This window comes from Malania oleifera, chromosome 12 (genome assembly GCF_029873635.1).
Source record: "Malania oleifera isolate guangnan ecotype guangnan chromosome 12, ASM2987363v1, whole genome shotgun sequence".
Lineage (NCBI taxonomy): Eukaryota > Viridiplantae > Streptophyta > Magnoliopsida > Santalales > Ximeniaceae > Malania > Malania oleifera.
The window spans coordinates 48,272,726-48,300,296 of NC_080428.1; the positions used below are offsets into that span (position 1 = coordinate 48,272,726).

At 35.6% G+C, this 27,571-nt stretch overlaps 1 protein-coding gene across 2 annotated transcripts in view; it reads left to right on the top strand.

Annotated features, from left to right (window-relative positions):
* LOC131144860 (probable LRR receptor-like serine/threonine-protein kinase At1g56130) overlaps positions 1 to 27,571 on the top strand; it is a 78,020-nt gene that overhangs the window by 43,917 nt on the left and 6,532 nt on the right. The window contains exons 6-14 of one of the 2 annotated variants that reach the window (XM_058093772.1): positions 4,293 to 4,364; positions 4,521 to 4,592; positions 4,678 to 4,749; positions 4,901 to 4,972; positions 5,096 to 5,167; positions 5,283 to 5,354; positions 5,479 to 5,550; positions 5,651 to 5,716; positions 24,759 to 24,821. In XM_058093772.1, the coding sequence (XP_057949755.1) occupies positions 4,293 to 4,364; positions 4,521 to 4,592; positions 4,678 to 4,749; positions 4,901 to 4,972; positions 5,096 to 5,167; positions 5,283 to 5,354; positions 5,479 to 5,550; positions 5,651 to 5,716; positions 24,759 to 24,821 (633 nt within the window). Of the gene's footprint in view, positions 1 to 4,292; positions 4,365 to 4,517; positions 4,593 to 4,677; positions 4,750 to 4,900; positions 4,973 to 5,095; positions 5,168 to 5,282; positions 5,355 to 5,478; positions 5,551 to 5,650; positions 5,717 to 24,758; positions 24,822 to 27,571 lie in introns of both variants that reach the window. The other variant, XM_058093771.1, reaches the window with a different exon arrangement.

Consider the following 27,571-nt stretch of genomic DNA (forward strand, 5'->3'; position numbering starts at 1 on the left):
AGATATATTAAAATGCAAATTGCTGCATCCCAGTGATTTGTTCTTGAGGAATCAAGAAACTGGTTCACAACACTTGTTGTAAAGGATATATTTGGTCGGGTGACTATGAGATAATTCAACTTTCCAACAAGTCTCCTATACCGACCTGGGTTAGGCAACAAATTACCCATTTCTGGCACTTACTATTGGGATGCATGGGTGTACCAGCTGGTTTGGATCCCAACAGCCTCGTCTTATCTTAAAGATCAAGAACATTCTTTCTTTATGATAATACAGTTCCTATACGAGATCCCAATACTTCTATACCCAAGAAATACTTCAATGGTCCCAAGTCCTTGTTCTGAAACTTACTCTGCATGAAAAACTTTAGGTCTTGGATGCCTTGATCATCATCTTTAATGACCATAATGTCATCCACATACACAATAAGCAAAATCTTGCCAGATGGAGTATAATGGTAAAAAACATAATGATCTACTGCACACCGATGAAGGCCAAACTCAAGTACTACAACACTAAAATGGACAAACCATGCCCTTGGAGATTGTTTTATTCTATACAATGATTTCTTAAGTTGGTATACTGAACCTGACTCCCCCTGAGCAACAAACCCATGTGGTTGTTCCTTATATACCTCCTCATGAAGATCACCATGTAGGAAAGAAGTTTTCACATCTAACTGATGTAGAGACCAATGACAAGTGGTGGCTAAAGAAATAAACAAACATACTGAGGCAAGCTTAGCGATCGGAGAGAATGTGTCTGAATAATCCAAACTATACATCTAAGTATACCCTTTACAGCATGGTGGACCTTCAAATGAGCTACAGAACCATTAGGATTGACTTTCACAGTGTACACCCAGTGACAACCAACCACAGAATTATCAGGTGGAAGAGGTACCAAATTCCAAGTATCATTATCATGTAGTGCATGCATCTCTTCAACCATTGTTATCCTCCACCCAGATTGAGATAGGACTTTAGAAATAGATTTTGGAAGAGCAACAGAAGATAAAGTACTAACAAAACAGTAATAAGAGGGTGACAAGAAATCATAACAAACAAAGTTAGAGATCGGTTGTTGGGTACAAATGCGTTTACGTTTTCGAACAGCTATGTGAGGATCAACAACATGGGAAATAAGATCATTCGACTAGGGAACTAGAGGAATAGTAGTAGAAGTTGAAGGACGCACTTCCCCATTGAGTCGTTGTGTGTATACCTGCAAATTGGGACGATTCAAGCGATGAAGAGGACTCAAACTAGACGAAGATGTCGGAGGATTGGGAATAGATACTAGGTTTGGATCTAGAAGGCAAGGTAGAGGAAGTGACTCATTAAGGTCAACAGAACACAAGGAACCAGAGTAGTATGGTGTAGACTCAAAGAAGGTGATATTAGCAGAGAAAAAAAATCGATGTAAAGTAGGACTATAACATCAAAATCCTTTTTGGGTATAGGAATAACCCAAAAAGATACATTTGATAACACAAGGATCCAACTTATATATTCTTGGTGTTAATTGATGGACAAAGGACACACAACCGAATATACGAGGCGGAAGGGAGAACAAAGGAGCCTTAGGGAAGATTACTGAGCATGGGATTTTACCACTGAGGACATAGGATGGCATTTTATTGATAAGGGAGCAAGCTGTGAGTACAACATCACTCCAAACAACATTGGGGACATTCATTTGATACAATAGGGTACGAGTGACTTCAAGAATATGTATGTTTTTCTGCTTTGCAACCCCATTTTTGTTGTGGAGTGTGGCACAAGAGGACTGATGGATCATACTAGAGCTAGTTATATAAGTACTGAATTGGGTATTGAAGTACTCCTTAGCATTATCACTACGAAGTATCTTGACTAGCCATATCAAATTGAGACCTTATTTGGGAATAGAAGGCGCAAAAGACATCAAACAACTCAGAACGATCTTTCATTAAATATAACTAAGTCATCCTAGAGTAGTCATCTACAAATGTAACAATGTACCGAAACCCCAACTTTGATGTGACATGACTAGGACCTCAAATATCGAAATGGACTAGCATGAACGAACTAACCACTTGTTTGTCAACTTGGGAAGCAAAGGGAACACGATGATGCTTGCTCAATTGACAAGACTCACACTCAAGATTAGGCACAAAACTCAATGTAGGAACCAACTGTTTCAATTTGTCCAAGGACTGATGACCAAGGCAACAATGAATTTGAAGTGGTGTAGTTGCGACTCTGCAGACAGTTGGTGGAGAAGGCGACTCAAACTAGTAAAGTCCACGAGCTTTATGTCCTATGCTAATTGCTAGTTGTCTTTCTCGTCTTTAGATCCTAAGTAACAATAGAATTAGGAAAGAATGTGACAGAACAATTTAGTGACTTTGTAAGCTTACTAACTGACATGAGATTGGAAGGAGATTTAGGAATGTATAAAGTAGAAGAAAGAGAGATGGAAGGAGTAGGATTTATTGTTCGTATGCCATTAACAACAATAGTGGACCCATCAGCAAGGGTAACTTGATGTTGATTTTAACCCATAGGTTGAATGTCCTTAACGATTCACAAACCAACTAGAAAATCGGATTCAAAGACTACTTAGGGGAGGATAAGGGGGAAAAAAAATTGAGCATCAAAACCAATTCAGATAAATCAGATTTGAAGGAGATCAATGTTCTGATACCATGTTATAAAGTTAGAGATGGGGGAGAGAAGAGGAGAAGGAGAGAAAAGAAGAGAAGAGGAGAAGAAGAGAAACATTCAGGAAAGAACTGAGTGGCAGTCTCCTGGAGTCTACGTACAGCTCCAGGTTTGCCCTATTATATATTATTAAGAGTAAAGTTTTTAAGGACAAAAATACCCCTATTAACACAACCTAATATTTAAATAACATATTCTTTCTGACAATAAGGATGGAAGTACAGTTTACCTTGATAGTCAAAGTGCCATACACCTAACCCAAGATATAATGCACCACGAGAGGACTAAGCACATAGATGTCAAGTATCACTTTTTCAAGAGGTTATGAATATTTTGATAGAAAATAATCCAGCAGATATGTTGACTAAACCAGTTCCTACAATCAAGTTTGAGCTTTGCTTGAACTTGATTAATCTTTCCAGCATGAGGTAAGCCCTTTGAGGGGGCATGGCGGTGAAGGAGGAAAATTCAAGACAAGGTAGAGATTTTTTAAGGTGTCTTCTACTTTTTTTTTTTTGGCTCGTATTTGGAGTCCCACATTGCTTTTGTCTAGCTAGTGCTAGGCATAGGGCTTTCAATAAATGCTGTAAGCTACAACTGTGTAGTGAAAGGTAAGAAAAACTGGGTGTAATTACGATCTAAGTGAGAGTGAGACTACTCTTTGTAATCTCTTTCTGTTCATAGTGAATATATTTCTCCTTTGCTGCCCGAGGATGTGAGTTTCCCAACGAAATCCGAACCACATTATATCCTGTGTTCTTTGTGTGTTTGATTTTGCTTCTTTGTGTTTATTGTTCTTGATTAAATTCAGCAATCCAGTCCTAACAAAATTGAATTGGCAGCTGGTCTGGGAGAAGATTCAATACCTGGATTCTTATGGTGTGTTGGCTTTGGTTGCTTTAAGGGAGTTAGCTTTTTGGAGGTTTAGCAAGATTGGAGGAATCTTTTGCTTTGACTTTTCCACTTTTTTTGTTTTATTAGTTTATTTTTTCTGGTTTATTCCAGAATTTTGATGGGAGAAGTCTTCTTATCCTTTTTGTAAATTCTTCTCTTATCAATGAAATCTCTTCATTTGTTATAAATTTTTTTTAATGCTAAATAAAAAAGAGAGGAACAAGAGAAACATCCTTGCTGGTTGAAAAAGATGCATGTTTTCTTACCATTGTGAATCAAAATAATCAAAAAAACTTTTTAGATTGATATACTTCAATCCAGTAATCAATGTCCAGTGAAAAAACAATCATTTTTCTGCGAGTTATAACACCATCTGAGCTTGCATCAGCACTAGAAGAGAGATGCTCATGAGATTGCGTCATGTTCTTCAGTTGAAAGGAAGGGAGACACCTTTGGTGTTTAATAGGATTTGCTTAATGCTTGAAATTGTTTTATAGCCTTCACAAAATTGCTTGAAACATCTGTACTGATATGAAAGCATGGCATGTTTTCTTACCCTTAAGAATTGGAATTGGCATGAAAAATGAAAGCATTCTTCATTGACTTTTAATAATGTCAATAATAATCCTAGTATAATCATTCTACTAAACCAATCTTCAATTATAGCCATTTATTTTTAAATGTTCTTTGCAGGGCCATTAGTTCAAATAATTTCTCTGGGACTCTCCCTCCTGAACTTGGAAACTTAGTCAACCTCGTGTTACTGTATGTTCTTCTTCTTCTTCTTCTTCTTTAAATAATGTCTGCAAGTTAAGTGGCCTGCATCTGAAGGCTGACGCTGAAGTATGGAAGATGATAAATTTCACAAAAGGTATGTGATAATCAAATAGTAACTATTGTTTTGACTTGCGAATATAGCAGTTACATGGATAGTTGCGGTGCGGGTGGTGAGATACCATCAACATTTGCCAACCTTGAAAATTTGCAAATAATGTAAGAATGGCCTTGTACTTTCATCTGCTTCTTGGCTTCTTATTTTCCTGTTACATTGGCCCACTTGTGCTTTGTCATGTTTCAGATGGTTTTCAGACAGTCCCTTTACAGGAAAGATACCAGACTTTATTGGGAATTGGACAAACCTCACAGATTTGTAAGCTAGCAAATCTATGGATTTGTTTTAGTTCTTATGGATGGGGGTGCAATATTTTCCTAGTCACTAGAAATTTCATACTGCTTGTTGAAGTAACCAGTCAGCCTATTTTGAGAGTGTTCTCACTTACAATTGCTTCAAATGTTTGTAGGAGAATTCAAGGTAACTTTTTTGAAGGCCCAATACCATCCAGCTTTTCTAAATTGACCTCATTAAAAACTCTGTGAGCTTTTCTTTCTAAATTATTTGAAACCTATCCATCTATTCCTCTCCCCACGAGTCTCACTCTCTACATTTGTTGTTGGAGAAGGATTAGTCTTACTGATGTTTATCTATGATTTTTCAGGCGAATAAGTGATCTATACAATGCAAGCTCATCTCTTGATTTCATCAAGGATTTGAAGAACTTAAATGATCTGTAACATTTTGTGATCCTTCTCAACATCTAATAATTTTTTTTAAATGATAAAAAAATATATTTAAGTATTTATGTTGTACATTCTGTATGAGTTGTACCATTTCTTTTTCAATAGAGTCTTAAGAAACGCGCTGATATCTGGAAATATTCCACCTTATATTGGGGAATACAAAAGTTTGCAAAAATTGTAAGTTCTAATGCACATTTACTCTTCAAATGCAGTTTTAATGCACATTCACTCTTCAAATGTGTAAATAGTTAGCAAACTATGCTTTTATTCATTTTATTTTTAATGTCATTTACTTCCACAGAGATTTGAGTTTCAACGAATTAACAGGCCAAATTCCAACGTCTCTGTTCACTTTGAGTTCCCTTGATTACTTGTGAGTGTTGTAGTATAAGCTCAATCATTCTTTTTATTCAAGATTCACCAGACACTAGTGCATTTTTGTGACTTACTTTCTATTGTTATTCGATGGCAAGGTTTCTTGGAAACAACAGCTTGTCTGGAGCTCTTCCCCCCTATAAAAGCGAACAACTTCGTACTATGTAAGTCCTTTCAAAACATAAAGTGATATCCATATTGGTAGTGGTCCAATCAGACTTGAGTCACACACACGCACACACACACACACACACACACACACACACGCTTTGTTTACAATACCTTACATGCTAGCAGAGCCCCAGATTAGGGTAAAATGGAAAAGTACTTCAAGTGTGCTTTGTGATCATAGAATACCCTTAAAATTAGAAGGGAATTTTTATAAGACATCTATAAGACCAGCTATGGTGTACTGATCAGAATGTTGAGCGCCAAAGAAACAGAATATCCAAAAAGTAAAAGTTGCCGAGATGAGAATGGTTAGATGGATGAGTGGTATAACACTGAAAGATAAATTAAGGAATGAACATATTTGCGGTTAGTTAGGTGTAGCTCCTATAGAAGATAAGATAAGGGAGGGACAACTCAGATGGTATGGACACTTGCAACGAAGGCCACATAGTGCACCAGTGAAGAAGAGTGAGTTAGTTACTGTGGGGGGCAATAAAAGGGGTAGGGGTAGACCTAAAATAACTTGGAAATAGATAGTGAGTAAGGATTTAATATCCCTGAATCTGTCAAAAGAAATGGTTCATGATTGCATAAATTGGCAGAAAATGATTCATATAGCTAACCCCACCTAGTGGGACTTAAGGCTTGGTTTGGTGTTGTTGTAGTATATATATTTATAAAGGGGTGTGGCTGGTTTAGAAGTGAGATACCACCAAGCCCGTACTAGCTCTCTCATCCCTCCTCTCTTTCTTCTCCTAGTCATGCACTCAATCTTGTCTCTTGTTAGCAATCTATTGAACTCAGATTCTCAAGCTTACAGCCATATTGTTAAATTTCTACAAAATTGTCAAAATTTATGTCAAAATTTCTGCTTTCCATCACCCTCGAAATCAGAATTGCAGTCAATTTCTGTCTAACAAAATTTTCCTAAAAATTTCGAGTCATCTAAAATTTATCAAAACCTTGAAATTTTGGAAAAACTTTTTGAAATTTTAACAATAGAATGAAGATTCCTTGGAATTTTCAAATGTGAGCTTTAAATACGAAGTGAAATTTCATTGTTAAATTATCCATTTTTTAAAAGAAATAAATCCAAAGATTATTGCAAGATATATTGAGATTATATGAAAAATTAAACTTAGATATTAGCTACAACATTTTATTTAGCCATTCATGTCTAAATTATCTTTGTTTGTATGATAAATAGTATTTAATTGATTTATGAACTTCATGTATATTAACTAAATATGTTTAGTATGAATAATATATTATAGGTATTGCAGAACATACATGTCATTGATGTATTTAATTTATAATATATTAGTTCTATAACTTTCATTATTATGTCTATTAATCATTTCTAAATTTCCACAAAAGAATTCCATGCTTTACTACATATTTCTATCATTTTTTAAAATCGAAATCGAAATTGACATCAAAGTCAAAATTTCCATAGAAATTTCCACACTTTTGAAGCTTCAAAGTTTTAGTTGAAATCAAAATTTAAGAGCTTTCCTACAGCATGGTATCAGAGCAGTAATCCCTTCCAATACTGACGGATTTTAGTTGCTTTGGTTCCTTCGTTTCTTCCTTCTTTTAGTTTCATGCCGGTTGATTCATAAATCAGAATTTTCTTCTGGTTGAGAATGGTTTAGGGTTCCCTATTCCTTTTGGTTTTGCTGTCAGCATCCCATGTTGGATATGGTGGTTGTGAGTGGTTTGATTGTGATGTGATGGGCCATGCTTTGTTTTCCACAAACTGTAGTTGCTGTTCTAGATAAGTTGTTTATTGGTTGTGCTAAATGAATGTGGCTGATCACATGCAGTTCTAGATGCCTCTAGTCATGCCTGTGACTGCTTTGCTGTTGCAGAATGATCCCTGATTAGCCCTGCAATCTGGAACCTGGTTTTTTAGGTGTTCTCTAGTGCAATGTGCTCCCTGTTCTGAAGTGTTATTTCTGTCTTTCTCATTTGACCTGTGGTGTCATCTGTTTTATCATATACTGTTTGTCACTGTTGTGTTGCAGCAACTATGTTTCTATGAGTTTCTAGGGGACTGCATGGGTTAAAAGGAGTGATTTGTATACGTCAGGGGGTTGACTCCTATTCAGGCTTATCTATCTTCTATTTTACTATATTATTTGTGTTTTTTCGAGGATCCCTGTGAGGGTGGCGCACAGATTAGAGTAATTTATGAGGTACTTCATTGTCCAGCATGTTAAGAGGGGTAAACATGTTTAGACCTAAGAGATAGGGAGGTTTAGGTCAGGGTAATTTGATGTCCAGAAACATTTCCTTGGTGGGGAAGTGGTTACTGCATAGTCTTGGGATTTTCTTTTTGTGAGAAATTTGAATGAGAGAGAGAGAGATGATCCTTTTGTTGACTGTGTTTTATTCTTCCAAAACTTTCTTCAGGAGGGATAGAACTTGGGTTCTGGATTCTTCAGGGGATTTGTTTTGTAAATATTGTTTTCATCAGTTGATTCATGCTTTCAGTGCTAATCTTTTTCTTCTTGGATGCTCTTAGTTGGATGATTTTTCTTGTAAATCTTTTTTCCATAAGTTGATTCACTCTCCCAATGCCAATCCTTTCTTCTTATAAAGGATTTTACATTCTGACTAAAGTCAATGCTAATGAATTTCTTCAGTTGAGAAGGCCAAATAAGGCAGTGCCAACAGATGTAAATGTTCTTTGTTTTAGGAAGGGGAGACTTGTCTAGGTCAGTTTTATGCTATCCCTTTTCTTGGAATATGTAGAATAACTTAATCAAAATTCTTGGAGAATTGGGTTTGTCCTTTGGAGTTAATTACTCAATTTTAAGATATTGTAATAATATTTTTTCTTATTTTCTTGATGGTCGATAGTAGTATTTTTAGTAGGTCCCAGATTAGTAGATTTTAGGAATTTAGCTATTAAGAAAGTCGTACTTCAGTTTTTTTAGGTTTCCTTATTTTATTTTCTTGATTACTAAGCATGTTAGGCCTTCAAGTATATGATTGTAAGGTTTTTAATGGGAGTTGAATGATACAAATTGCTTATTTGCATTTGAATTTTTAGGGTTTATCCTTTTCATGTAAGGAAATATCAAGGGTCAGAGCAAAGGTTCCTGCCAAAGAAATCATATCTTTAAAAAAAAGGGGAAAATCCAGTAAAAATATTAAAACAACATGGCTTTGCAGTCTCTCAAATATCAGCTGATAAAATTTCTTCGAGAACTTGAAAAGCTGGAAAAAAAAAAGGCCAAGAAAATCCTCCCGCCCCAATTAATTGCACAGGCTGATAATAATCTTAAAAAAATTCTGTTATTATCTCTATTCAGTTAATCAAACAATCACTATTATAGCACATCTCCAAACAATCTTACCTTACATCTCTCCCAATGCTCCTGGGATAAATCGATAACATAATCTCAATGGTTCTAAGCAAATCCATTGCTTTTTAGAACTACAGTCTTCCAAAAACTCTACAAGAAAGTTGCAAGAAAATTTGAATAGCATTTTGATTGCTATGATAGCACGTAGCACACACATCTAGGGGACAAAAGCTCATTAAATCTCTGAATCTGCAGCAAGCTATTGTGTTAATTTTATTATGAACCTCCAACTAAACAAGAGCCCATCAAGATTAATTTGTTGAAAATTATTTAAATTTCACCTATTTCTTTCATATATTCATATTATTATTATTTGGGAATCAATTTGGACTATTCCCCCCATCTCTCAGTCAATGTGCCTGTTGAGTAATTGGGTAAAATGAAAGACCTAAACTCAATTATAGGTCTCTCCTTCTATTTATAATATATGTAAGTACAATAAGAATGACCATAATACCTTTACTAACTCACACTCATTACTAACAAAACTCTTAACACATAATAATGATAATGCTAAAAGACTAAATAGCCATTAACACTCCCCTTCAAGCTAGAGCATATATATCATATGCTCATGGCTTGTTACAAATGAATTTCACACGAGCACCTCCCAAGGCTTTAGTGAGCAAATCTGCAAGTTGAAACTCAGACTTCACAAGAGTGGTCATAGTGAGCTTCTGTACTAGTTTCTCTTGAATAAAGTGGCAATCAACTTCAATGTGCTTTGTTCCCTTGTGGAGGATAGGGTTGGAGGCAATATGAATAGCAACTTGATTATCACACATCAACTCCATAGGGTGAGAATGTGGAAAACTCAGTTCTTTCAACATGTTCTTCAGCCAAACAAGTTCACATGTAGTGTGAGTCATAGCCTTATACTCTGACTCAACACTCAACCTAGCAAACACAATTTGTTTTACTTTTCCAAGACACCAAATTTCACCAATAAAGATACAATACTTGGTTGTGGATCTTCGATTGGAAGGTGATCCGGCCCAATCTGCATATGTACACCCCTAAATATGAGTGTGACCCCAATCTTGATATAAAAGACCTCTCCTTGGTGCACCTTTGAGGTATCTCAAAGTGCAAATTATTGCATCCTAGTGACTTGTTCTCAAGGAATCAAGAAATTGACTCACAACACTTGTTGCAAAGGATACATGTGGTCGAGTGACTGTGAGATAATTCAACTTTCCAACCAGTCTTCGGTATCAACCTAGGTTAGGCAACAAATCACCCATATCTGGCATAGACTTACTATTGGGATCCATGGGCGCATCAACAGGTTTGGACCGCAATAGCTTCATCTCATCTAAAAGATCAAGAACATGCTTCCTTTGTGACAAGACAGTTCCCGTACGAAATGGCCCCAACTCTATGCTCTAAAACAAACTTAGAGAAAAAGCTTTAGGTCCTGGATGCCACGATCATCACCACCAGTGATCACAATGTCATCCACACATACAATAAGCAAAATACTGCCCAATGGAGTATGATGATAAAATACAAAGTGATCTACTACACACCGATGAATGCCAAACTCAAGTACTGCAACACTAAAATGGCCAAACCATGCTCTTGGAGATTTTTTTAATCCAACGATGACTTCTTGAGCCGACATACTAAGCTTGACTCCCCCTAAGCAACAAACCCAAGGGTTGCTCCATATATAACTCCTCATAAAGATGGTGTAGAAAAGCATTCTTCACATCTAACTGATGTAAAGGCCAATGACAAGTGGTGGCTAAAGAAATGAACAAACGTACTGAGCCAAGTTTAGAAACTGGGGAGAATGTGTCTGAATAATCCAAACCATACACCTGAGTATGCCCCTTAGCAACAAAGGGGGCCTTTAGACGAGCCACAAAACCATCAGGATTGACTTTCACATTGTACACCCGACGACAACCAATCACAGACTCATCAGGAGGAAGAGGTACCAAATCCCAAGTATCATTATCACGAGTGCACACATCTCTTCAACCATTACCGTCCTCCACCTAGAATGGGATAGGGCTTCAGAAATAGATCTTGGAAAAGCAACAGAAGACAAAGTACTAACAAAACAATAATAAGAGGGTGACAAGAAATCATAACAAACAAAATTGGAGATCGGTTGTTGGGTACAAGTACGTTTACCTTTTCGAAGAGCTATTGGAGGATCAACATCATGAGAAATAAGATTGTCCGACGAGGGAATTAGAGGCACAGTAGTATGTTGGAATTGGTGTGATCCCAAGAGGGGGGTGAATTGGGTTTTAAAAATTTTTGGTTAATTTAAATATTTGCCGATTCACCACAGTTCATATCCCATTCAATATTAAAAAGCATGTATGTAAAACGATTAAGCCATCAATGCAGACATACACGTGTATCTCATTTAAAATAAATGTGCATGCAAATAATTATAATTGTAAATGAACAGACATACACATATGGAAGTTAGAGTGCGGAAATCAAATAAGATAAGGAGAGAGAGACACATGATATTTGTTATCGAGGTTCGGCCAAACCGGCCTATGTCCTTGCCTTGGGCATACCCCCCAAAGATTACACTATCCCTACTCACTTAAACGGATAGAGTAGAAGCCGTTACAACCTCTCCTTACGGGGTGAGGTAAATTCTAGCTCAATTACCAGGCTGAGCCCAACTGATCTCCCTTTCGGCGGAGACTCCCCAGTTCAATTTACCGGGCTTAACTGAACCGGTCTCCCTTATGGGGTGGAGACATCCCAGTTCAATTCCGAGCTGAACCCAACCGTTATAATAAAAATATTTTTGTACATATTACAATGCCTCTGAACACAAGCAGAGATGTACACATTAAAGCTCAAATACATACTTTAATATGATATGGGTTATGCTCAGTAGAGTAAGGGTGCTTATCTAAATAATTAATACACAAATAAAACATATGAACATATCAAAATGATTATTATGTTCTCCAAAAAATATTTTTGCTAATAAAAATGTTTGGAGAATTTGGAGTTTAAGCTCAAGAAAAATATTTGTGCAATAAAGGATTTCTTCCAAAAATGTTTATTAAGAAAAATAATCGGAAGAAATCTTAAGGCTACTCTCAAAAAGGATTTTCTAGATAAAACCTAAGTGAGAGTAAGTGCATATGAGATACAAGAATAAATGCCCAAAAATAAATATACTCTCTTCAAGAATAATTTTGAAATGAAAGAGTGAAAGAGAGTTGGAGAGTTTTGCTAAAAAATATGGCCAAAAGATATGATTTTATCAATAAAAATTGGTTTGGGGGAACTTTGATTAACAAAGGGTTTAGAGAGAATTTAGAGTTAATCAAAGTTACTAATCTGGAGTAATGAGGGGCTCTTTATAGTTTTTCAGAAAATATGACCATTAGGGACATGTTTGGTATTTTTGAGAAAGATTAATGACAAATTAATTAAGTTTAAGCACTTAGTTATTCGGTCAAACAGAAAGTTTTAGTCGAACGAAATAAGGTTCGGTTGACTGATCATGCAGTTCGGTTTGCTGAGCAAATGCTTCGGTCGGCTGAGCCCTCAAAAGCATTTAAAACAATTTAAGATTTTGGGTTGCTGAGCAAATGGCCAGTTGGCTGAGCCAAAGGCGATTTTTCGAACCTTTTTGGTTCGGTCGACCGAGGCTTTTTTGAACTACAAGTTCAGTCGCTTGGGGACGCTGGAAAAGTCAATATCAGAGTTCGGTCGACTGTGGAAGGTAAGCTCATTTTACGGTCAGTCGTCCGAGGCATGGTCAACAAGTTAACTTTTGGCCTACAGTGTGTTCGGTCGATTGAGGTGTTTATAATTGAATGGGTTGGTCGACCGAGACTTTTTAATTAAGCCTGATTTTGACTTTAAAGCTATTCAAAAACTTTGTATGATTTTTAGTCTTTTAGAAAAAGGTTTTTGGTGAAATGTTAGGTGTCCTATGGTCAACCTATGGTCATATGAGCATATAACCATATCATGTAGATGCATGCATTATTACTGACCAAATGATAAAAATAAATGCATATATAATTAAAAAAAAATGTCTTCGTCTTCCTTTTACTCTTTAAGACTCCATGGAAAGCCCCGAGTGTAAAGTCTTCTCATCCCTCCTGGCTTCCATTTCTAGTCCACTTATGTGTGTGTTGAATTATATCTTATTCAATCACTAAATACACACATAAGTAACTTGTGCTTTTTCAACATCAAAATAGGGATTAGATTCAAAAAGCCAACAATCTCCCCCTTTTTGATGATGACAAACACACCAGAGCAAAATGGGTACAACCTGAAAAGGCTCCCCCTAAGAATATGCATACTGTAAAATATAGACAGTAAAGCTCAAGCATATTCACGAAAGAAGACATTACAAGAAATTATGCATTTAAATTTGCGTTAAGGCACAAGCTCAGATAATTGCCCTATATTATTTCCCCCTAAGAAAAATTTCCCTTTTGGTCATAAACATTTTGCTCATAAAATTCTCTCCCTTTTGGCATCAACAAAAGGGGCTAAGCTAAGTAGAAAACAATTTTATCATTTAAAATAGACTTAGCAAAGAAAACTCCCCACTTTTAAAATAATTTTTATTTTTCTTAGAAAAATTCTCCCTCTCTTTGGCATAAGATTTGGGCACAAAGAAATTTTAAAACTGTTTAAAAACATTTGGCAATATCGCACATAAAAAAGTTTAACTGGTCATTTAAGATCAATGAACTAGTTGAGCAATACCCTTTTAAAAAATAAATTTTATGATATAAAGCTTTCAATACAATACTAGTACAGTCATGAAAGCATTCACGCGCATAAGCAAGAAATAAAGTATATTCCATATAAGTTCAATTCTTGCTTTTAAAAATGTATATGTATATATATATATATGCCCCCTTATGATTTTCAATAAATATTAGGGGCAATGCTTGTTGAAAAAGAAACTTTAACATGAAAGTTTGAGCAAACAATGTTTTTCTGGTTTAACAGATAAGCACAAAGCATTTCAATAAATACCCAGAACAACCAACCATATAGATCCTAAAAATATTATAATAATTTTAAAAACAAGAATCACATGGCAGAACAAAGAGCTATGACTAAGTAGTATATTTCAATTAAAAAATTTCAATTGAATACGTGCTTAGATCTTGTTCATTACTTATGCTGATACTAATTGTAAAAATTTAAGAGTTTAAAATAGTATAAGTAACTATTCTCATTCATAAACTAATTTTATTGGATATATGTTAAATCATTTGTATTACACCAGTAAAAGCTATTCCTAGAACACTCATGCACCAAAAGTCTAACATTTAGGTTATGTGTAGTGTTCCAATGCCCCAAGAACAATCCTTATCAAATATTAATTCACTAGGCATAGGATATGATGTTCATGGTATCTAGAAAGGCTTCGGACTCAAAAAGTAGAAACAATAATAGTGTGAGTCCATGGGGCTGGTGATTTTTATTTTACTTAAGATTGGGGCTTATTCTCCCCTGTATAATCTCAGGCACACATAAGTGCATTTACGTTCAAGAATGATTTTCATTTAAGCACATCCATCATATGTTCACCCTTCTTAATAAAACTTAGCATGCAAGAGATTATAGACATTAAACACTTATTCATTTTTCCCAAAAGTGGGGCTTCAGCTCCCCCTATATATTTGCGTGCACACATACTTGCATTAAGCTCAAGGATGAAGTTCATTTAAGAGCATTCCTCATATATTCATCATTTCAAAGGATTTCAGCATGCAACAAATATTAGTCATTCAACATCTATGCATGAAGTATTGTATTTCAATTTAATGCACGATAGCCAATCAAGACTATACTCAAAAGGTAATGCAATAGGGGTTTATTATAATGATGACACAACTCAAAATACTCAATGAGTGTGTGCAGAATGAAAACTTCCCCTAAGTCGTGCAATAACCTTAGTCACATGGACTTGAAATTTATGGCGTGATTATTAACCATTTAGGTCCAGCACGAAGTTCATAACCTAAAGATTTTGGACCAAAACGGTGTCCATGAACTGAGTTATCCTAGGACATAAATATGGAGCTGTGCATGTTTTTCAGTTTAGTCCATACCAATTGAAATTCAACATGCAACAGCAAACAATTTAGCATGCATTTTCAATAAATGTATTCATGAAGATCAACCAGCATGCATTAAATTGATTATTATCTAGGTGCGTGTATTATGATATTTGATTATGTTGGGAAAGTCTAACAAATTTCGGCAGCATGCCGTCTGTAAATAGAGTATTTCCCAAAAATTCCTGCACCTGAAATCTAATCGATTCAAGCACGCAATTCATAATAATCTGCATCATGCAAATACCATTCAGTTCAAGCATGCGAGAACCTATATCTACTATCAGCATGCAATTCACAATATACTGCACCAGTCATGCAGTTGGCGTTCCAGTTCAAGCATGCATTCAGTAGTTTAAATAGCAGTTCATAAAAAATAAATTATCCATCAAGAATATAATCATTTGACAAATAATAGATAGTGACATTCCGTACATTTGCAGATTATTTCAAAAATATAGTTCATCCATCTAATAAGATTCAGACTTTAAACAAGAATGGACATTTAAGGTAAGTGCAATGATCTAACTTAACTATTTAGCAAATGAATTTAAACAGTTGTCAAACAATGGATAGTGATTTGCAGTTTAAATTTTTTTTTTCAAAATTATCCCTTCAATTTAAATAAGACTATGTATTAAGTGAAGGGTTCAACTAAGATTTTCAAGCCAAGAGAATTTGAATTTTTAATAAGACACAATTGACTTTATGATGTGTTTAGGGTTTTATGATACATAGAACTATAATTAGCTCCCTAAAAACTCAATTCTTGTGAAATGGACAAAATCATGCTATATTTTTAAAAAAATTTAAACTAAAGATCATATAGCATTAAAAAATCTTTTAGCAAATAAATATAACTTTGTCCATTTCCAAGGTGTCGCGACGTCCGGAACGGAACGAGGCGAATGGAAAATGTAATTTTGATTTTCGGGAAAAATGGTGTAATGGAGTCGTCACTAACCTTTTAGTGTGGTTAGAACATTTGATTACTACCCAATTAAGGGTAGAATCGGTCTGTGTTACCAAAGTAGGGATCGGGTGTTCGGTTATGCGAGGGGAAGGTACGAGCACCCCCTATGCGCCCGTTCTTATGAACGGTACCTAATTAATCAAAAATTATCTTACCAATTAAATTTAATAAGTCTTTAAAATTGCTCCCTTTTGTGAATTTATGAAATGAACACGCAAAAAAATAAATCACACAAAAATGTACATAATATATATATTCCCTTAGAACTGGGGTACGGGAAGCTTTCAAAAGCTCATACCCTTTCTTTAAAATCTTAGAGATAAAATCAAAAATATTTAATAAAAAAAATATCATAATAATAAAATAATAACAAGTTAATACAAATATGAAACACTAAAAATAACACAATTGAGTATACGTATAATTCAAAATAGAATAATAATAATAATAGCAATAAATAATAATAATATTAATAATAATAATATATTAATAATAATAAACACAATAATGAAAGTAATAATAATAATAATAACAATAACAATAACAATAATAATAATAATAATAAGAATAATAATAATAATAATAATAATAATAATGGTAAGGATGATACGTATACCGAATATTATGGAAATACAATAATACAAATATGGAAATAATTAAACCTAATAAATGGCATACAATATATCAACATGGAAACAAGATTACGGAAACAACTCAAACTACAAATATATTATGCAAGTATATACAAGGACAATGTGGAAACATGTGATAATTAGGAAACATAGCAAAACCTAAAATTGAAACGCAATAATAATTTGAAAATATGTAAGCTAATATACAATAGAATGTGCAATGAATATGCAAATAATTATATAAGGCAATCACAATAATAATACAAATATGCAAACTATACAATAAAATGTGCATTCAATAATAATATAAATATTCAAATAAACATATAAGACAATAACAATAATAATATCAAAACTTAAACTTTAGCATACATGCATATACAATAAATAAAAATCCTTTAATATACGATATACAATAAATATCAATCCTTTAATATACACACATGCAATAAAACTTAAACTTCAGAGATTAAAACCCAAACAAATCCAAGCATATATATATACATATACATGCACGTGTGTGACAGATGCACAGTGAGCATGTGTGAGTTGTGTGTGCATGGTGTGTGTGTGTGTGTGGTTTAGTGTGTGCATAAGTGCGTAGGTTGGTGTGTGTGTGTCAGTATGTGGAGGGAACTCACAACAGGGGTTGTAGGTTGGTTGTGAGGTGGCTAAGGCTGGATCTACAGGAGTTGGTACATGTCTGGGTTTGTAGGAACTGGGTCGTGGCCGGAGTTAAAGACCAGAGTTGGGCATGACGATGGAGACGAAGATGAGTTGTGTGAGAGATGACGATGGCGAGCCTGAGGAGCCGAAGTTGATGGGGTGGCTGGAGTGGGGTTGTGCTGATCTGCGGGGAGTGACGATGAAGCTATAACAATGAAAAACAAAAAAGCTATCACGATGAAGAATGAAGAAGCTGCAACAATGAAGAACGACGAAGTAGCTCTCCCTCGGGCTATGGCTATCTTGTTCCGTTGCTGAACGAGAGAACTGAAGAACGACTGGTCTGGTACGACGACACCATGATTGGTGTAATGACAACGGGAGGGTGGTGAGGCCGGGAGGTTGACGGTGTTGCGTGGGTGGTGAGGTTGCTGTAATGGTGATGTTGGAAGGATGGTGTTGTGGAGCTGTGAATGTGTTTTGCTGCTGTATGTGTGAGTTCCTCGTTAGAACGTCGCCGAGGCTGGGCATGATGTGGTGTGATGGTGGTTTCAGGTGAGGCCATGGAGGGCTGCAGCTAGGCGTGGTTGCCGGTGAGGCCGTGAGGGGCTACCAGGTTGGATCTGGGAATGGTGCGAGTGTATGGCCGGAGATGGAGGTGGAGGCTGAAGGATGGTGTTGTGATGGCTGTGTGCGTGAAAGAGAAAGAGAGTAGAGAGGGCGGATAGGTTAGGTTTTTTTCTTAATGATTCTCCCCCACGACTGTGCCTTCCTTCCTATTTATTAAAAAAAAAACAAACCCTAATAAATATCTAAAACCCTGAACTCCCTCTCTTTTTTCTTTTTTATTATTTTTATTTTCTTTTTATTTTCTTGCCAACATAAAGCCCAAAAATAAAAGCAAAGACTCGATCTAAAAATTCTGGGACTCAATCAAAATTTCAAAAAATGAAAGACCCAACATAAATTATTCGGACTCAATTTAAAAACATAGGGACTCTAAAAATAAAAGATTCAAATTTGAAAAATGTTGGGAATCAATTTAAAATACCCGGGATTCGATTTAAAAACAGGGACTCAATTTAAAAATGACTGGGACTCGATTTAAAGACAAAAACTCAATTTAAAATATCGGGACTCATTTTAATACACTCGGGATATAAAATCAGCTTTTAAGTACACCGGGTTTTCTCACGAAGGCCTGGTTAAAATTGAGGTGTCTATAGTTGCCCCTCTTTGTAGGCTTTGTTGCTTCAATGTAGCAGTAGGAACTTTCCTACGTTATTTGTAGCAATAAACTTGCAAAGATAAAAGACACCTATTTTAGTCAGGCCATACTACTACCTATGACTTTCAGGTTAATCAAGTGTTGCTTGCTTTTGCCAACCAGGGATGATTTGCACTGAATGTAAGAATCCAGACGGGAGTATGCAGTGTTGACTTGCACTGAATGTAAGAATCCAAGTTGAGGTACACAGGGATGACTTCCACTGAATGTAAGAATCCAAGCGAAAATACGTAGGGTTGACTTGTACTGAATGTAAGAATCCAAGTCGAGGTACATAGGGATGACTTGCACTGGATGTAAGAATCCATGCAGTAGTATATGGGGTTGACTTGCATTGAATGTAAGAATCCAGGCCAAGGTACACATGGATGACTTGCACTGAATGTAAGAATTCAGGTAGAAGTATGCAGGGTTGACTTGCACTGAATGTAAGAATCCAGGCGGAAGTACACAAGGTTGACTTGCACTCAATGTAAGAATCTAGGCGAAAGTATATAGGGTTGACTTGCACTGAATGTAAGAATCCGGGCCGAGGTACACAGGGATGACTTGCACCAGATGTAAGAATCTAGCCGGGAGTACACAGGGTTGACTTGTTGCGAATGTAAGAATTCAAGCCGTAGCGGATAGGAGGATTCGAGCCACATGACACAATGATGCCTTGCTACGAATGTAAGAATTCGAGCCGTATCGGATACGAGGATCTGGGCCACATGAAACAATGATGGCTTGCTTCGAATGTAAGAATCTGAGCCATAGCGGATATGAGGATCCGAGCCATACAACACAAGGATGGCTTGCTGCAAATGTAAGAATCCGAGCCATAGTAGATACGAGGATCTGAGCCACACGACACAATGATGGCTTGCTGTAAATGTAAGAATTCGAGCCGTAGCGGATACGAGGATCCGAGCCACACGACACAATGATGGCTTGCTACGAATGTAAGAATCCGAGCTGTAGCGGATACGGGGATCTGAGCCATACGACACAAGGATGACTTGGTGTGAATGTAAGAATCTGAGTCATAGCGGATACGAGGATCCAAGCCACACAACACAAGGATGGCTTGCTTCGAATGTAAGAATCCGAGCCATAGCGGATACGAGAATCCGAGCCACATGATACAATGATGACTTGTTGCGAATGTAAGAATCCGAGCCGTAGCGGATACGAGGATCCGAGCCACATGACACAATGACGGCTTGCTTCGAATCTAAGAATTCGAGCCATAAAGGATACGAGGATCTGAGCCACACGACACAAGAATGACTTGCTGCGAATGTAAGAATCCAAGCCGTAGCGGATTCAACAATGCACTTGTCATGTTCAAAAGATACTTTATAACCTTTATCACATAGTTGACTTATACTTAATAAGTTATGTTTTAAATCCTCAACCAGTATAGCATCATCTATAATAAGTGATGAATCGTTACCAACTTTACGTACTCCTATGATCTTTCCTTTTGCATTGTCCCCAAAAGTGACAAATCCTCCGTTCTTTGGTGTGATGGATGCGAATTTAGCTTTATCCCCAGTCATATGTCATGAACATCCACTGTCCATATACCATCTATCTTTTGAGGAGGATGATCTCAAGCAAACCTGCAATAGACATTTAAGTAATTGTTTTAGGTACCCATTTTTTCTTGAGTCCATGGGGGTTAGTGCTTGAATCTCCTTTAACTCTCCATACCTTTTTCATTTTAACATCTTTGTTCTTAAAAGGAAAAATCAAATTTTATATGACCCATCCTCTTACATTTAAAGCATGTAGTATATTTATAAGAGTCTTTTGATGGAGCATAAACTTTTGATTCTCTTACAAAGTAACCCATGTAAAGATGTTTTTGTTTCAAATTTTCCTTTCCATTAAAACCAAGTTCTTCTTTATCTAGGGAATTTCTTTGTGCCCCAAGAAGTCTTTCAAAGTTACTCTGGCCCTCTGTGAATTTAAGAATAATTTTAGAATTGTCTTTCAAATTTCTTTCAAATTCCTCAATTTCTAAATCCCCTTCTTTTATCACAGATGCATGGGACTCATTCTATTTTTCAATAAGCTTTGAAAGTTCTTTTACTTTACATTTCAAATTAGAAATTTTCTTAGTTTTCTTCTCAAGCATTTTAAGTGTGTACAAATATTCTTGTTGCAAGTCATTATAAGAAAGCATGCTATTTTCCTTTTAGAATCATTGGAACAATAAGAAGATGTTGAAAAAGATGATGTACCTCAAGGTCATGATGTGCCATTAGACACAAATTAGCTACCAAATCATCACTAGTAGCCAATTTTGAGTTCCGAAATTTTCTGTTAAACTTTTTATTCTTCTTTAGGAACTTCCTGAGCTTCTTTGTTAGCAATGCCATGTCATCTTCTGATTCTGAGTCACTTCCTTCACTAGAGCTGCTAGACGATGCCTTAAGAGCCGTAACTCTCTTTGCTTTATTCTGCTCATTTTTCCTCTCATTTATTGCTAGCTCGTAGGTGATGAGTGAACCAATCAATTCATCAACTGACATCTCTTTCAGATTCCTTCCTTCGACTATAGCAGTAGCTTTAGCTTCCCAAACTGACGGTAGTCCCCTAAGGATTTTCTTGATCAACTTATAAGTAGGGTAAGATTTACCCAGAGCATTTAATGAATTCATGATGTGTGTGAATCTAGTGTACATGGATTGAATAGACTCATCAGCAGTCATTTTAAATGCCTCATATTCACTAGTAAGCATATCTATCCTACTATCTTTTACTTCTTTACTGCCTTCATATGTTACTTCTAATTTTTCCCATATCTCTTTAGCGGTTTTACAAGCCATTACCCAATTAAACTCATTAATGTCTAGTGCATAGTATAGAAGGTTTATTGCAATAGCATTTATTTGAACAGATTTCCAATCATGATCAGTATACTCATCTTCAGTCTTAGGTACATTTACTTTATCAACTACTTTCATAAGAACATGGTTTCCTTTAGAAACTATTCTCCACACTTTCCAATCCACATTTAAAAGATATATACTCATCCTTCGTTTCCAGTACGTGTAATTTACACCGCAAAAAATTGGTGGTCAAGTGGACGAGTGTCCCTCACTGAATGGGGTTACACCGATGTGTGCCATTGTTATCTTTTACAAAAATAACGGTTAAGTCTATGTACCCTCGCTCTGATAACAAATGTGAATTCCGGTGTTATCCTAAAAGGGGGGGTGAATTAGGTATTTTAAAAATTAAGTCATTCAAGTTCTAAGTTTGAAAACCATCAATTACAAACTTACAAGTTACGTACAAATATCTTAATGTTTTTCAATTAATCAGCCTAATGAGTGATTTTGTCAATCAACCTAATTTACCCAATTACTTTGTAGACCTTCTATATATTTAAAATATTCACAATATTCATCCAAATAGGATTACGCAGAAATTAAATAGAGGTAAGGTAAAAGAGATGCAAACTCGATTTTTACGAGGTTCGGTCTACCCAAGCCTACATCCTCACCTTTAGCAACCCACTCAAGGATTCCACTAAAAATGCGCTCCTTTAACTGGGACGGAGCTTCCATTACAATTTGCTGCTTATAAGAGGTGTAGCTTCCTCCTCAACCCCGGTTCACAGTCCGAACCGTGAATACAATATAAAGATTACAATTTTTGCACAACTCAAAATGCTTCTAACCAAGCTAGTGAGTACAATAGAATTCCTAGTACATGATCATATGATAAAACATGAAGCTCAATATATATGTAATGATAAGATCGTTATATGAGTAATGTGATGCTTCCCAAATTTATTTTTAATTAATATCTCCCAAAAATAATTTCTTAAAAATAAAAACTTTGGAGATCTTAGGATTTGATTTCAACTCACTTTATGCAAGACTAACAAATAAGATCTTTAAAAGAATAGTCTTGAATAATATGTGGATCTAAGTTCTTGCTATTAAATAACTTGTAAGATTAAATCCTTGAATAAAAAATATGACTTTGAATATTGCAAAGATTTAAACAATACTTAAAAAAAAAAAACTATTCCTTGGCACTGCAATTTTTTCCAGTGGTGTTGTGGCCTTTTTTTCCCATTAGTAGTCACGTTGTTTTCTGCCCTATACTTTCAATGTTTTCACATCATCTAGTTTTAAAAAAGTAAAATAAATTAAGGGATATAAGCCCACTTTCAAAATTATACACACACGTCCATATTTGATTTTAGAAAGCTTGTCTATATATGAATTGATTGATCAATTGATTTATCTTTTATAATTATATGTTATTGGAATTGAAGTGTTAATTGATAAGCACATATAAAGTGAAACTTCTTTTTTTCACACACAGTCAGTCCCAAGCCCGGGTTAAGGAGAAGGGTTGCGTTAGGTAGCTGACAGCCAGCGTAAAATTTGTTAGATCACTATGATATGAATCATTACTGAATAATGGTCCATGATTGCATAAATTGGCGGAAAAGGATTCATATACCCTATCCCACTTAATGGGGCTAAGGCTTAATTTTTTTGTTGTTGTTTATTGTTATTCAAATTGATTGCTTAAATATTCTAACAGAAAAGATTACTAAACCTTAAATGGTCATTTTAAGACATCCATATTTTAAAAATTTGCATGATTTATAGGCTTAATTTGTTCATATAAATATTTAGACTTTTCAAAAATTGAATTGCTTTGCTTTATTATTCTATTTTATAATGGCTATTACTTGTCATTTTTTAAATGGTTTTGCTTCTAAAATTCTATTATGGCTAAAGATGTTATAAAAATTACTTTATTCTGACTGATCAAACTACTTAATTCTAATTTAGATTATATTAACTTGATTGCTATGAATGATCACAAAATTGTGTTCGAATTATTTTAGAACAAATATTCATTATCTTTCTGTGTTTATCTTTTGTTAATTAGTACCCTCTTTCTTGCATATGATTTGATAAAGAGCATTCCTGAACTACACAATGTATGCAGCCTTACCCGTGCTTTTATGCAGAGAAGTTGTTTCTTTGGACTCAAACCCATGACCAACTAGTCACAAAGGAGCAACCTTTCCATTGATCCATGGCCCGCCCTCCTTGCATATGATTTGATAATACATGAAATTAAAGATCCTTATGTTACTAGAATGAGTAGAGGAATACAATAAATTGTGGTTGGATATTGTGTGACATTTGACATTTAATATTATCATGAAATAGGATTTTGATTTATTCTACATGTCTGCTATTGTACAAATTTATAATTAAAAAAAAGCCAGAATGTGAGACATATAATGCTAGTCTTTTAGTTTTGTGATTTACATAAGTTTGCAAGTTAGTTTTAAATTACTTATGTCTAATGCTCATATCCATTATTTAACCATGTTTATGTTTAACTATGGTTTATGAGATGTGATTGTTGGAAATGTGTGTTTTGCATAAAAAGGGAAAATTTATAAATGCAAGGTTGCACAAGTAGTTCCAAGTAATAAGATATATTTAGTATTTTGGGAAATTATTGTCAATTCCAACTAATAAGAGGCTACTAGTTGCAAATTGCCTAAAAGTGTAATTCATTCACCAAGGGAAATTGGGGTCAGCCCAGAGTCACCAACTGGACAAGCCCATCCTCTGCGCTTGGAGATCCATCAAGGATGTCCAATTTAAAGATTGTAGAAACTAGAGATAGGAGCATTTTGAAGATTAGAAAGGCAATAGATGAGGTTATGTTGGATGACAATTTGGAAGGTAATGTTGTCCAAATTTTGTAATCACACAAAACTATAACAGAAAGGTAATGGCAGAGCATAATTCAACAAATGAACCATTCACTCTCCTTTCAAGTGTCATTTGAAACAATTCCATTGTTAAGTTCGCCATGAGCATTGCTTTAATGCATATTTCTTTAATGGGATGCAATCTACATCTTCTAAATGTGACTTGTATCATTTGAAAGGGTATCAATTTTTTTTGTTGATATCCTAATTTTATGAGACATTCCATGCTTATTAACGCTGCTAATATGCTTTTGTATACAGAGATTTGTCATACAATGAACTATCAGGAAGTTTTCCTCCATGGATTACTGAAAATTTGCAACTGTACGTCTCCAAATCATTATATTTGGGTTTTTTTTCCCTTTGGTTCTTTCAATTTTTCGCTAAGCTAAAATACACTGTTTGATAGGTAGTGTTGCTTATGGCTTGATATACACTGTTGGCATAACCTCATGGCTTAAGTGTTAAGGTTGAGTCACAACTTAAACGTCTTATTAGGTTATCAGGAGGTCCTTGGGGTCAATTCTTGTTTCTTGCCTTTATCGGTAATGGGTGTTAATTTTTGTTTGCTTATGTGTCATGTGTGATTAAGCTGCATGTATAGGGAGTGTTAAGGCTTGATACACGTTTATAGCTTGCTACCTTATGGCTTAAGCTTTTAGATGAAGTGGTTACTTAACATTATTGTTCACATAGTTCTTTGTTTATACTTATGTAAAACATTGAAACTACTCTATTTCACACATGTTATAAAAAATTCAAAGAATTGATGTCTTATCGTAGGATATGTTGGATAGAGGAGCTTGTGATTTCTAAAGAGGTTTTAAAATGAAAGGAAAAGAATGTATGTTCATCAAAATATTGTATCTTCTTCATTTTTCATGGGTATTTATGTTTTATTTAATTGGTGAGTTTTGTGTTGTTGGTAATGAGAACAACTTTGACATAGTGATGTAGGACGGGTGGATGAACATTGGATGGACGGATTTGACCATTCTTTGGAATTTGATTTCAAAGAATAGTGCTCAATCTCAATGAATTTATGTTTAATTAATTAGTTATGATTATTTTTAACTCGAGCACCTCCTAAAGGCTTCAAGAGTAAATCAGCAAGTTACAACAATGACAACAATAATAAGAAGAAGCCTTAAGTCCCACCATGTGGGCTTGGCTATATGAATCCTTTTCTGCCAATTCACGCAATCGAGGGCATTTTCTTCAACTAACTTAAGAGCTGTTAAATCCTCTAATTTCTGAGTAATATTGACAAGTTTCTTAAAAAGTTTCCCTTTAATAAGTGACAATCAACTTCGATATGCTTTCTATTTGAAGCAATATGGACAACAGCTTGATTATCAGATGATAAATGTATAGATGATAAATGTGGAAACTCAAGCTCTTCCAACATAAATCAACTAGATTAACTCACAAGTAGTATGAACCTTAATTTTGACTGAAATTTTGACAAAATTATTGAAATTTATGACCATTTTTTGCTGCATTAGCAACTCAAGTGGGCTTGCAATGGAGATGCTAACATTGGTCAACTGTTGTAACCCACACATCCACAATAAAAGCACTTGCAGGGTGTACCTCTACCATGCCCGTCTCGTCCATCACAATGTCTGAACCATCTGAAGAACCTCTATTACTGCCAAGCTGAGTACAAGAAATACCAAGAAATATTCCGTGCGAGAGGAGGTGCAAAGTGCACAAGAGTAGACATCCGCAAAGGATTGGAACTCTGCACTGCTGAGAACCTAGGATCAGACTGAGTCAACCTCTTCAAACCTGCTAAGATGCGAAGAACTCATCTGATTTTGCATATCATATGCATCTGCAGTTATGGATTGCACTTGAGTTTCTTATGAATCTACTTCATCTCTGAGAAGTATTTTAGTGACACCTGTATCCCATTGTTGCAGTGGCAGTACTTCTAAGAATATACATGCCGGTCGTGCAAGTTACATCACTGGAATATAAGAGCTTCACATAATCTCAGATCTCCTTACAAAAATCAAGGTGCATGAACATCCTATAAGTATGGGGTTCCATCGAATTCCATAGCAATGAGACTGTTAACACATTTTCTTGTGTCCATCTCTCTTTCCCCCTGTCATCCCTGCTGGAGACTGCAAGAGATGTTAAGACTTGCCTAAGCCTATCAAATAAATCTTGTCGACCTTAGACAATTGGAAGTAGTTATTACCATTCCACCTCCATGTAGCGATTTGTGACAGAGAAGAGGGAATTAAACTTCTGGATTCATGAACTCCATCCAGAAGGGAAAAAGTGAAAACCAACTATGAGAAGAGTAACAACACACCAGCAACTCTTCCGTCACCAACAAGAAGGCATAATGAAACCAATAACACATCCACAATCCAACAATCCACGAATCACCAATGAGGAGGCATAAGGACTGACAAACAGTTATATGACAGATACTGTTCATGCCTTTACTGAGTGTACAGAATCCACATACAAAACATCACAACCAGATCTTGGTTCTCGTACAAGATAATGTGCAAACTAACTCATTTGCATGGCTTACAGATGGAATTGAACCACCATAGAACAGCTTGCTGCAAAAATGAAATCCAACAATGCCTCAAGCATTGGAGCTTCCACTGTATGGGGACATGTGGGACAGTTGCTGAAAGGAGTGAGCAGGTCAGTGATGTCAGAGCATGACTCTGGTATTGATTCTTCGAAAAAACACCACAGGATATTGTCAAACGAAACTAGCAATAACATCAGACGGCATTTCTGGTGAATCTGACAGTGATTACAGCTTGCGCAGGACCCCAGGCATGCACAACTTGGCTGAGATAACAGAGAGGTGCAGGGTATGGTTTGATGGTAGCAGCTGCTATATAGGGTTTTAGGTCTCGTATCGTCACTCTGAGGCCATGTTAAAGAATTCTAATAACTGGAGTACTGACAGAGTAGTTAGGCCTCCTATCCCATTGATAATAAATCCAATATACATTGAATGATGATAACACCCTTACTAACTGGAGAACTCACAGAGTAGTTAGGCCTCATATCCCATTTATAATAAATCCAATATA